This window comes from Mercenaria mercenaria, chromosome 14 (assembly GCF_021730395.1).
Source record: "Mercenaria mercenaria strain notata chromosome 14, MADL_Memer_1, whole genome shotgun sequence".
Classification (NCBI taxonomy): Eukaryota; Metazoa; Mollusca; class Bivalvia; order Venerida; family Veneridae; genus Mercenaria; species Mercenaria mercenaria.
Window position 1 is genome coordinate 58,559,480 of NC_069374.1, and position 12,167 is coordinate 58,571,646.

The 12,167-nt window shown below is 35.9% G+C and overlaps 1 protein-coding gene across 11 annotated transcripts in view; it reads left to right on the top strand.

Annotated features, from left to right (window-relative positions):
* LOC123527870 (agrin-like) overlaps positions 1–12,167 on the top strand; it is a 336,920-nt gene that overhangs the window by 262,043 nt on the left and 62,710 nt on the right. For all 11 annotated transcript variants that reach the window (XM_053523608.1, XM_053523610.1, XM_053523611.1 and 8 more), the window contains 3 exons: positions 1,477–1,589; positions 2,963–3,065; positions 4,397–4,494. In XM_053523608.1, the coding sequence (XP_053379583.1) occupies positions 1,477–1,589; positions 2,963–3,065; positions 4,397–4,494 (314 nt within the window). The remainder of the gene's footprint in view (positions 1–1,476; positions 1,590–2,962; positions 3,066–4,396; positions 4,495–12,167) is intronic.

Below are 12,167 nucleotides of genomic sequence, written 5' to 3' on the forward strand. Positions count from 1 at the left end.
CACAAGTATCTTTTTTTTTCTCGTTTTTTTTGTTTTTTAATTTCTCATTTCAAGTATATGTTTATGTTATTTTTATTCACAGTTCATTTCACTACGTTATAAATTTCATACATATAAATTACAACTAGCTAAATTCATCATTCAGTTTTGCTGGCGGTGTCGGTACTGCTGTCATCGAGTCATATAAATCATATAAACAAATAAAAATGTTCTTCCTAATGGTCTCGAACCAGCGGTTTCCAGCATTTGAGTCATGCGCTGTAACCACTGGGCCACAGATACGAACGACGAGTACGCGTTTCACTTTCAATACTAATAATGAAATTTAGACACAACTAAAATTCCTTTCTGTAAAACATACGGATAGCACCGAAGTTGGGCCGAATATTATAATATCGAATGCACAGAGCGTGTAATGTATGCACATTTGACAGGTTAAAAAAATAGCACAATACTTTATAAATTGCAGGGAGTTTTCAATGAATTAAACAATGCAATAGCATCTACATTAATGCAAGAGACAATTAGAATACAAAAGATGCTCCTGGACCATAAATGCAGCGGGTATTCTATTGTTTGTGCAATTTAAGAAATTCTTCATAAAAGAAAGGGATGTTAAATAGGCAAAAGAGCTGCAATGCAGTACAAAAGATGCTCTTAAATATATTTTGCAATACAAAATGTATTTAATAGGTTTTACAAGGCAAGAAATATTTCTATATTTTTTTGTAGAAACTGTGACACTACCTCAAATTGCTGTATATGTACATACATTAATAGAAATAATCATATTATCAAAATATTTCAGGCTTCTTTGTGTGTATGTCTGTCACTGCAAGATCATTTTGCAGAGGAAAACATTTCAGGACTTTATATATATATAATAATTATAAAATACATATTGTCAGATTATTTTACAGAGGAAATTATTTCATACCACTTGTCAGATTATTTTGCAGAGGAAATTATTTCATACCACTTGTCAGATTATTTTGCAGAGGAAATTATTTCAGGCTATTTTATATAATCAGTAATTTTGTGAGATTTAATTTGCAGAGGAAAGATTTTTCATGCCCTTTAGATATAGTTTTGCAAGATATTCTTACAGTGAGAGGAAATTGTTTCAAGCCAAATAATGTGTATTTTGTGAGATCTGATTCAGAGGGAATTATTTCAGCTGACCACTTTATGACTTGTGTAGTATTATTTTAAAGATTATTTGGCATAGGAAATTAATATATAAATATATTTTCAGATTATTTTCCAGAAGAAATTCTTTCTTTCTTTGTTATGTGTATGCTATTTAGATTATTTTCCAGAGGAAATTATTTCTTGCTTCATTATGTGTATATTTGTCAGATTATTTTCCAGAGGAAATTATTTATTTCTTCGTTTTATGTAATATTTTTCTGGTTATTTTCCAGAGAAAATTATTTCTTGCTTCGTTATATGTATATTTGTCAGATTATTTTCCAGAGGATCAGGGACCATGTAGGGAGGTGGAATGTGAACATGATGCTGATTGCATTGTTCGAGATGGCAGACCAAAGTGTGAGTGCCCATCCTGCAGGTCAGAGCCTTATGACCCGGTAAGTGTATTCTGCAGCACATCCATACTTTTTCAAGGAATTTTTTTACAAAATAAGTCTTTGTTGAGAAAAAATGTTTATTTAATAAGAGTGGATCCATTATTTGTTAAGAAAATGTTTTCATATTAATTACTGATATATCATTATTAGAATGATGGATATGGATCTCTGGGCAGGGCATAAAATTATGTTTTCTGTGACGATTTGATAAAAGACACTGTGTTACTTGCGGAGAACAGGTTTGTACTGGTACAGAATACACGAATACAGGTTAGATTAACTGCCCGCCTTTACATAACTGAAATACTGTTGAAAAATGGTGTTAAACCCAAAACAAACAAACAATAAATGATGGATATTTTCAACAGTATATCAGTTATGGATAATATAACATGTTTGTATCTATCTGTTCAACTGCCAAGTTCTCCTGAATGGTTAGTACTATCTTAAACTTTCAATGTGTTTTTTACATGCAAAGCAATTCTATGTAACTATGTTTTAAGCTGACACCCCAGAAATTTATTAAAGATGCCGCAAATATGGTTTCTCTAAACAGAAATCATTGTGTGGTAGGATTTGTTTTGTTCCTATATGGTTAAAAAGTAACACAGAGACAATTATGGTCATGAAGTGACCGAATGTTCAACCTTGAGCCTGCTGGCATCAAGTGATTCTGCCTTAAATGTGACCAGTGCAGACCAAGATGAGCCTTTAGTTCAGGCATGAGCAGGTCCTTACATTCTGAATAGAACCAGTATCATTTCATAAGTCAGTTGAAGAGATGGGAGAAATCTATCTCCTATGTAGGGTTTTGAACCCAAAGCTAACAAGATCCCCACAGCTGGTGAGGTAAGCACCCTTAGCCACTCAGCAACAGAGACCCCCTATGCAAAGGTACCTATAGGTATATATATAAATTCTGTCAAAAATAAGGCTGTATTTCTGAAGTAAATATGAACAGCCAGAAAAAAAATTCTGTATTGTACCTTTTGTATTGTATGTTGCCGGACTACTTCCATTTAATATGCATGACCTGACATTTCTATAGCGCACATAAAAACTTCACTAAGTTCTATTTTAACATCGACAAACATTGAAAATTTTGTTTGATAAAACAACAAACAAAAAGGTGGAGGTATATAATAAAAAGGTCATTATAACAGTAGCTAAATCTGGGATTTTGTATTCAGCTCTCTTGGATTTTGCAAGGATTGATCATACTTGGCGCTTGTGTGCCTTGTGAGATCCAATCTGGCAAATTATCCACTCACGCTGAATACAGCATCACAGATTGAGCTACTGTTATAATAACCCTATGTATTTTATAAAACAGGAGATGATATAAGTAATTATTTTGAGTGTCTTTTATTCAGATATGTGGTGACAATGGTGTTTCCTATGACAATGATTGTGAAAGAAGGAAAGAAAATTGTGAACAGGGTAAAAGAACACAAGTTGAACACAGAGGACTTTGTAGTAAGTAGCAGAGTATACAGCGGGCCTTTTTTCAATATTTTTTTTCACATAATGGATAGAGTATTGTAAACAATATAGGGTAACAGAAGTTGAGCAAGACTTTGTAGTTTGTTTTTTTATGTCTCTCAATTTCACATAGCTGTGTTGAAGTTGAACTTTTTCATGTCTTGTTTCTGTATGGACATGGAGAGCTTGGCATTTGCTTACCCTGCTAAATTCCTATAATGAACTTGTCCATCTTTCAATTTGGACAGTACCATTAACTTAAAAGGCGTGCTTACCAAAACGAAGATACTGAATGAATGGTAAACAGTGCAGATCTTGAATCAGTCATGTCCAGCATGATAAAGGTTAATCAGAGTCGTGTTGTGGGTAGTCTTGACTCAGTTCAGTACACTGAATCCTTTTTCGCAGTAAAATGAACGATAGATGTGGTAATATCGACAGAAAATCCCTTATCTTCATAAATAAAACTTTAAAACTTATCTAGAACATTTGCTTCAAAATTGTAACATTATTTATAGCCTATTTATTTGATTTTTTTTTGCATCAATTTGGAGAAGTTGGGAGCTACTTTTTGCTCATTATCCATCTATTTGTCAGTTTGATGGCTGTCTGTTGGTCAGGACTTCTTTCAACCATTTGGTTTCTGATCAATAACTGGTGAATTTTTCCTTAATTTCCACTGAAGTCGTACACATTTAGATGGCATTTTCATTTGGGGTCTCATTTTTAGCTCATCTGAGATGTCGAACGCTCAGGGTGAGCTGCTAATATAGGAAAATAATTTTCTTACATCAAATGTGCTTCCCACTTTCCTTTTAGTTTTTGTTAAACACTGACAATATTCTTTAAGAAAATGGAAGTTACACACATGTAGAATGGGTCCTGGTATGTCCTGCAGTTTTATATAGTCAAAGAAGACCAGTATTTTAGTGTGTTCCTGCCTTAATATAGAATAGAAAGAGTGTTATGTTTTCTTTTGGTGTAGGTCTTCACCATTTAATATGTTTTCTGTTTTTAAAAATATGATATAACTGTGATCATCCATTTAAACACATAATTGAGCCACGCCATGAGAAAACCAACATAGTGCGATTGCGACCAGCATGGATCCAGACCAGCCTGCACATCCGCGCAGTCTTGTCAAGATCAATGCTGTTCACTAACAGTAAAAATTCTCTAATTCCAATAGGCTTAGAAACTAAACAGCATGGATCCTGACCAGACTGCGCAGATGCACAGGCTGGTCCGGATCCATGCTGCTCGCAAATGCACTATGTTGGTATTCTCATGGTGTGGCTCATATACTTTTGATTTGTCTTTTCTAGTGTACTGTAAAAATGACAAAGACGTTTGTGAGTTTTACTCAATGTGTGAAACATCTGATGGTCAGCATAGATGTGTGTGTCCAAGAAATTGTGCAAAGGTATGAAAATGATATATTAACTGTAAAAGTATATTCTAAGAGCAGGAATGTTGCTTTTTCATTCTTGTGCCTCCTTAAGGAAGAAGACTTTATTTAAGAAAACTTTGCTTTTACTTAGTAACCAAGGAAGCTGGAAATGATTGTCAGTTTTGATAATTTCAGCAGCAAACAAAAAGAAATATCTTCCCTCATAATTATTTGTTTATTGCAGGAATAAAATTGTCCGCTTCTATGATTTGCCTCCAAAAGTTTCAATCTTGTGCTCGCTGTGCATGTGCAAAGGATGTGATGAAGTTCTTAAGGAGAATCTTTTATTCACATTATGTATTTTTTCTGAACTGCTCACCATTAAAAGAATTAACAAAACGTTACTAAAATAATTACGTTTTATGAAACATAACCCTTTCTTGGAAGTAGCGGTCTGTCACTTGTTTACATTTTTCTTGCTTCTAGAGAAATATTATGCGAGCAACTCTCACATGCTGCCAGAATCTTTTTGTAATAAATTCGACTAAGTTCTTAAACATATTTAGAAAGATATTGCCTTAGGAAACAGAATAATATCTAAAAAACAAGAGGACCATGATGGTCCTGAATTGCTCACCTGTCCCAACATGACCCAGTTTTGAACTGAGTATGATGTCGTTTTTTCTATTATTTGACATAGTGACCTAGTTTTTGAGCTCATGTGATCCAGTTTCGAACCTGACCTAGATATCATCAAGATAAAAATTTTGACCAATTTGCATGAAGATCCATTGAAAAATATGGCCTCTAGAGAGGTCACAAGGTTTTTTATTATATGACCTACTGACCTAGTTATTGACGGCACGTCACCCAGTTTCGAATTTGACCTAGATATCATCAAGATGAACATTCTGACAAATTTTCATGAAGATTTATTGAAAAGTATGGCCTCTAGAGAGGTCACAAGGCTTTTCTATTTTTAGCTCACCTGTCACAAAGTGACAAGGTGAGCTTTTGTGATCGCGCGGTGTCCGTCGTCCTACCGTCCGTGCGTCCGTGCGTCCGTCCGTCCGTAAACTTTTGCTTGTGACCACTCTAGAGGTCACATTTTTCATGGGATCTTTATGAAAGTTGGTCAGAATGTTCATCTTGATGATATCTAGGTCAAGTTCGAAACTGGGTCACATGCCTTCAAAAACTAGGTCAGTAGGTCTAAAAATAGAAAAACCTTGTGACCTCTCTAGAGGCCATATATTTCACAAGATCTTCATGAAAATTGGTCAGAACGTTCATCTTGATAATATCTAGGTCAAGTTCGAAACTGGGTCACGTGCCCTCAAAAACTAGGTCAGTAGGTCAAATAATAGAAAAACCTTGTGACCTCTCTAAAGGCCACATTTTTCATGGGATCTGTATGAAAGTTGGTCTGAATGTTCACCTTAATGATATCTAGGTCAAGTTCGAAACTGGGTCACGTGCGGTCAAAAACTAGGTCAGTAGGTCTAAAAATAGAAAAACCTTGTGACCTCTCTAGAGGCCATATATTTCATGAGATCTTCATGAAAATTGGTCAGAATGTTCACCTTGATGATATCTAGGTCAAGTTCGAAACTGGGTCACGTGCCCTCAAAAACTAGGTCAGTAGGTCAAATAATAGAAAAACCTTGTGACCTCTCTAGAGGCCATATTTTTCATGGGATCTGTATGAAAGTTGGTCTGAATGTTTATCTTGATGATATCTAGGTCAGTTTTGAAAGTGGGTCACGTGCCATCAAAAACTAGGTCAGTAGGTCAAATAATGGAAAAACCTTGTGACCTCTCTAAAGGCCATATTTTTCATGGGATCTGTATGGAAGTTGGTCTGAATGTTCATCTTAATGATATCTAGGTCAAGTTTGCAAACAGGGTCATGTGCGGTCAAAAACTAGGTCAGTAGGTCTAAAAATAGAAAAACCTTGTGACCTCTCTAGAGGCCATACTTGTGAATGGATCTCCATAAAAATTGGTCAGGATGTTCACCTTGATGATATCTAGGTCAAATTTGAAACTGGGTCACGTGCCTTAAAAAACTAGGTCAGTAGGTCAAATAATAAAAAAAACCTTGTGACCTCTCTAGAGGCCATACTTTTCATGGGATCTGTATGAAAATTGGTCTGAATGTTCATCTTGATGATATCTATGTCAGGTTTGAAACTGGGTCAACTGCGTTCAAAAACTAGGTCAGTAGGTCTAAAATTATTAAAATCTTTTGACCTCTCTAGAGGCCATATTTTTCAATGGATCTTCATGAAAATTGATCTGAATGTTCACCTTGATGATATTTACATCAGTTTCGAAACTGGGTCATGTGCGGTCAAAAACTAGGCCAGTAGGTATAAAAATAGAAAAACCTTGTGACCTCTCTAGAGGCCATATTTTTCATGAGATCTTCATGAAAATTAGTGAGAATTTTCACCTTGATGATATCTAGGTAATATTCAAAACAGGGTCACCTACCTTCGAAAACTAGGTCAATAGGTCAAATAATAGAAAAACCTTGTGACCTCTCTAGAGACCATATTTTTCAATGGATCTTCTTGAAAATTGGTCAGAATTTTTATCTTGATAATATCTAGGTCAAGTTCAAAACTGGGTCACATGAGCTCAAAAACTAGGTCACTATGTCAAATAATAGAAAAAACGACGTCATACTCAAAACTGGGTCATGTGGGAAGAGGTGAGCGATTCAGGACCATCATGGTCCTCTTGTTAGAACTACTGACCTAGTTTTTGACTGCAGTTGACCCAGTTTCAAACTTGACCCACATATCATCAAGATGAACATTCAGACCAACTATCATACAGATCCCTTGAAAAATATGGCCTCTAGAGAGGTCACAAGGTTTTTTTATTATTTGATCTACTGACCTAGTTATTGATGGCACGTGACCCAGTTTCGATCTTGACCTAGGTATCATCAAGTTGAACATTCTGACCAATTTTCATGAAGATCCGTTGAAAAGTATGGCCTCTAGAGAGGTCACAAGGTTTTTCTATTTTCAGACCTACTGACCTAGTTTTTGACCACAGTTGACAAAGTTTCGAACTTAACCTAGATATCATCAAGATGAACATTCAGATCAACTTTCATACAGATCCCTTGAAAAATATGGCCTCTAGAGAGGTCACAAGGTTTTTTAGCTCACCTGTCACATAGTGACAAGGTGAGCTTTTGTGATCACCCTTCGTCCGTCATCAGTCGTGCGTCCGTCAGCAATTTCTTGTCTGCATGATAGTGGTTTCATTTATGATTTTATTTTAACCAAACTTGCACACAACTTGTATCACCATAAGATCTCGGTTCCTTTCTTGAACTGGCCAGATCCCATTATGGGTTCCGGAGTTATGGCCTCTGAAAGGGCCAAAATCAGCTATTTTGACCTTGTCTGCACAATAGCAGCTTCATTTATGATTTGATTTTTACCAAACTGGCACACAACTTGTATCACCATAAGATCTTGGTTGCTTTCTTGAACTGGCCAGATCCCATTATTGGTTCCAGAGTTATGGCCCCTGAAAGGGCAGAATTAGCTATTTTGCCCTTGTCTGCACAATAGCAGCTTCATTTATGGTTTGATTTTAACTAAACTTGCACACAACTTGTATCACTATAAGCTCTTGGTTCCTTTCTTGAACTGGCTAGATTCCTTTATGAGTTCCAGAGTTATGGCCCCTGAAAGGGCGAGAATTAGCTATTTTGACCTTGTCTGCACAATAGCAGCTTCATTTATGATTTGAATTTAATCAAACTTGCACAAAACTTGTGTTGCCATAAGATCTCAGTTCCTTTGTTGAACCGGCCAGATCCCATAATGGGTTCCAGAGTTATGGCCCCTGAAAGGGCCAAAATTAGCTATTTTGACCTTGTCTGCACAATAGCAACTTCATTTATGATTTGATTTTAACTAAACTTGCACATAACTTGTATCACCACAAGATCTTGGTTGCTTTCTTGAACTGGCCAGATTCCATCATGGGTTCCAGAGTTATGGCCCCTTGAAGGTCAAAAATTGGCTATTTTGGCTTTTGCAGCCATATAGAGACTTCTTTTATGGTTTTATTTGATACAAACTTCCAAAATATCTCCAACAACAATAAATCTTGGATTCCATGACAAATCAGATCCAATCTTAGGTTCCAGAGTTATTTTATATCTGATTACCTCCCCTGATTGTAGTCAAAATGGATTTATATCAGTACTTATAGGACTTATTTGAAATTTCATTATTATCATTAGTTGGACTGAGTCAATCAGGACTGATTTTATGTCAAATTACCTCCCTTTATTTCAAATTAAAATGGGTATATCTCCGTAACTAATGCAGATACTGATCTGAAATTTCATTTATGTCAACAGATTTATTTTGCAGATCCTTCTTTTGTTCACTTACAATAATTTTCTTTTTAATTACTTCCCTTTTACAATAATATAAATAGCTTATTTTTAGTAACTTTTTTATTATTGGCCGTAGGGAAAAACCGAGACCACTTTTCTGTGGTACAACATGGATGGTACCTCCAATTTTTAGGTGTATTTTGACATATCTGTGCCTTGTAAGAATTTTTTTTTTCTTTTTGGTTAAATTTCTTTCCTTTGTTGTTCCTGTCCTTTGGACTTAGATATTTTTTCTGAGGACCTTCTTGTCCTCAAGTGCAATGATAAGAGGTGAGCGATATAGGGCCATCATGGCCCTCTTGTCTATTTTTAGACCTACTGACCTAGTTTTGGACCTCACGTGTCCCAGTTTCGAACTTGACCTAGATATCATCAAGTTGAACATTCAGACCAACTTTCATAAAGATCCCATGAAAAATGTGACCTCTAGAGTGGTCACAAGCAAAAGTTTACGCACGGACGCACGCACGGACGGACGGACGACAGACGCTGCGCGATCACATAAGCTCACCTTGTCACTTTGTGACAGGTGAGCTAATAACAAGATGTTTTTCTTTTATAAATACAGTAAACCTCACTTATAAGGAACCCGGATATAAGGAACACTCGGTTATAAAGAACAGTTTTCAATTCCACAATCTAATTCTTTCTTTATTCAAAGTAAAAATCCTCGGTGATAGGGAACTCGGTTATAAGGAACACTTGGTTATAAGGAACACTTTTTCAAGTCCCAAAGTATGAAACTCAGTGGAAAAACCCTCGGTTATAGCGAATAGACATAAAGAATAAAAATTATTGAAAATCGGAAATAAACAGGAGAATCGCTGATAACGTCAGAGTAATCTTGGCACTTTCACACGCTTTCATGCACTTGAATAAAAACAAATTATTTCATTTCAATGATCTTTAGTTTGTTAGTTCAAGGATATGTAATAAAAAGAAACTATATAATATCATCATTAACAATAATCAATTACTAGTAGTAGTAATACTACTCGATAGTAGAAATGGGATTATTATATAAATACAAATGTTTGGTCATTATTATTATTCTATATTCGTCACGATGGAAATATCATAATAAATGTGCTAATTACGCGTGATTAACAATGGCAAACAGTCCAGTTTACCTAATTTCCATTGTAAAAATTATAGCAGTTGCTAAAATAGACAACAGCAAAATTATAGGTATTTTTTTTTTTTTTTGGTCTTTTGTTATCCTTTTAACGTAGTCCTTTTCATGTTATTTTATTTCTCAACTCTTCTATTAAGTGGGATAGCAACAAAAATATCATTATTTTTCTTTACATTTTATATTATTAAATACATGATATTTAAACATAAATTGGAATATTACACTATTTTAACCTTTGTGTATATATATGAACTGTATGTTTAAGTATCATGTATAAAAATAAACGGGGTTACCCGCAAGGGGCCTCAAATGAAAAAAAAAATTATAGGTATAATTTACACTTTAATCCGTATGTAAGACACCTTTGTCTGGCGTCTGCAAAATAGAAAATTGAACATTTATTTTATATTAGTATTGATGCCTATTCACATAACATGCAGTAGAGCAAGGTAAGGGGCATAACTGCAACATATCTTATAGTCATAATTATAAGATATGTTGCAGTTATGCCCCTTACCTTGCTGTCTAAAAAAGAAGATAGGAATAACCGACAAAAAATAAACAAAAACTACGGTCAAAATCTTATCGACGTACATTTTGGCTAAGTTTAGGTTTAAAGGCTTCAACACTTTCTCAGTTACTTACATGCAGGCAGTTTACCTTACCATCTCTCCAGAAAAGGGCCGGCACTAGACTTGCAACTTTCTCACATACAGATTTATGGTCAGCCCATAGTGTGAACACATAGCCCTTTTTAAATGTCAGTCAAATAGTGTTTGCTATACAAATTTTGATAGTTATACAAACCTTGGTTACAAGGAACTAGTTCGCTATATCGATATAAAGAACCTCGGTTATAAGGAACAAATTTTAGAGGTCCCCAGCTGTTCCTTATATTAGCAAGGTTTTACTGTAAGTCATTGGAATACATACAGTAACCGGAGAATACTCGGGTCTACAATAACAAACATAATGTGAAAATTTTCCAGTGGTATGTAGATCACCCTTTGATTTTGGAGGATTCAAGATTGAAGGTCAAGGCCACTGTGTCTTTATGACTGAAAACTGCTTTTGCTCAGTGACTCTACATTGGTCAAATATCATAGAATAGCTATTGTCTGTGGTCTGTAGGAAACTTAAATTATTTTAAGGATCAGCATGGTCAATGATACCTTGAGTCTAAAATCATTTCCAATCAATAGTTATGATATGCTCGGTATTAAAAAGTCAAACTTCATAGTATGGTATTGCTTATGGGCTGTAAATCACCTGTTATTTCCATGGTCAAAAGACACAGCATACTCAGGACAAATAATTATGTAATCACTATACTCAGCATGTCAAGAAGCCATCTTGCTGACTTACAGGAGGTTGGTAGTTCTCTCCTAGGTGACTTGCAAATGGTTGTTAGTTATGTCTTGACTGACTAGTGAAGTTTGTAGTTAAATCATGGCTGGTTCAGGGAGATTGGTAGTTCTGCCCTGACTGGCTTCAGGGAGATCAGTAGTTTTGTCCTGAGTGAATATAGGGAGGTTTTTAGTTAAATCTTAGCTGGCTTGAGGAAAATTATTGGTAGTTGAGTCCTGGTTGGCTTGATGGTGATTGGTAGTTCTGTCCTGGCTGACTTCAGGGAGGTTGGTAGTTTTGTCCTGGCTGGCTCCAAAGAGATTAGTAGTTTTGTCCTGTCTGACTACAGGGAGGTTGGTAGTTCTATCCTGGCTGACTTCAAGGAGGCTGGTAGTTCAGTCCTGGCTGGCTGCAAGGAGATTGGTGGTTTTGTCCCGACTGACTACAGGGAGGTTGATAGTTCTGTCCTGGCTGACTTCAGGGAGGTTGGTAGTTTTGTCCTGACTGACCAGGGAGGTTGGTAGTTAAATCCTCGCTGGCTTGAAGGAGATTGGTACCGGTATTTCTTTCCTAGCTGGTTTAAGGGAGGTTGGTAGTTCTACTCTTCCTGGCTATTGGGAAGTTGGTAGGTCTGTCCTGGCTGGCTTGAGTGATATTGGTCATTATGTCCTGGCTGGCTTGCGGAAGGTTGGGAGTCTAAACCTGGCTGGCTTGTAAGAGGTTGGTAGTTTTATCCTGGCATGCTTGTGGCAGATTGGTAGTTCTTCTTGGCTGCCTTGCAAGATGTTT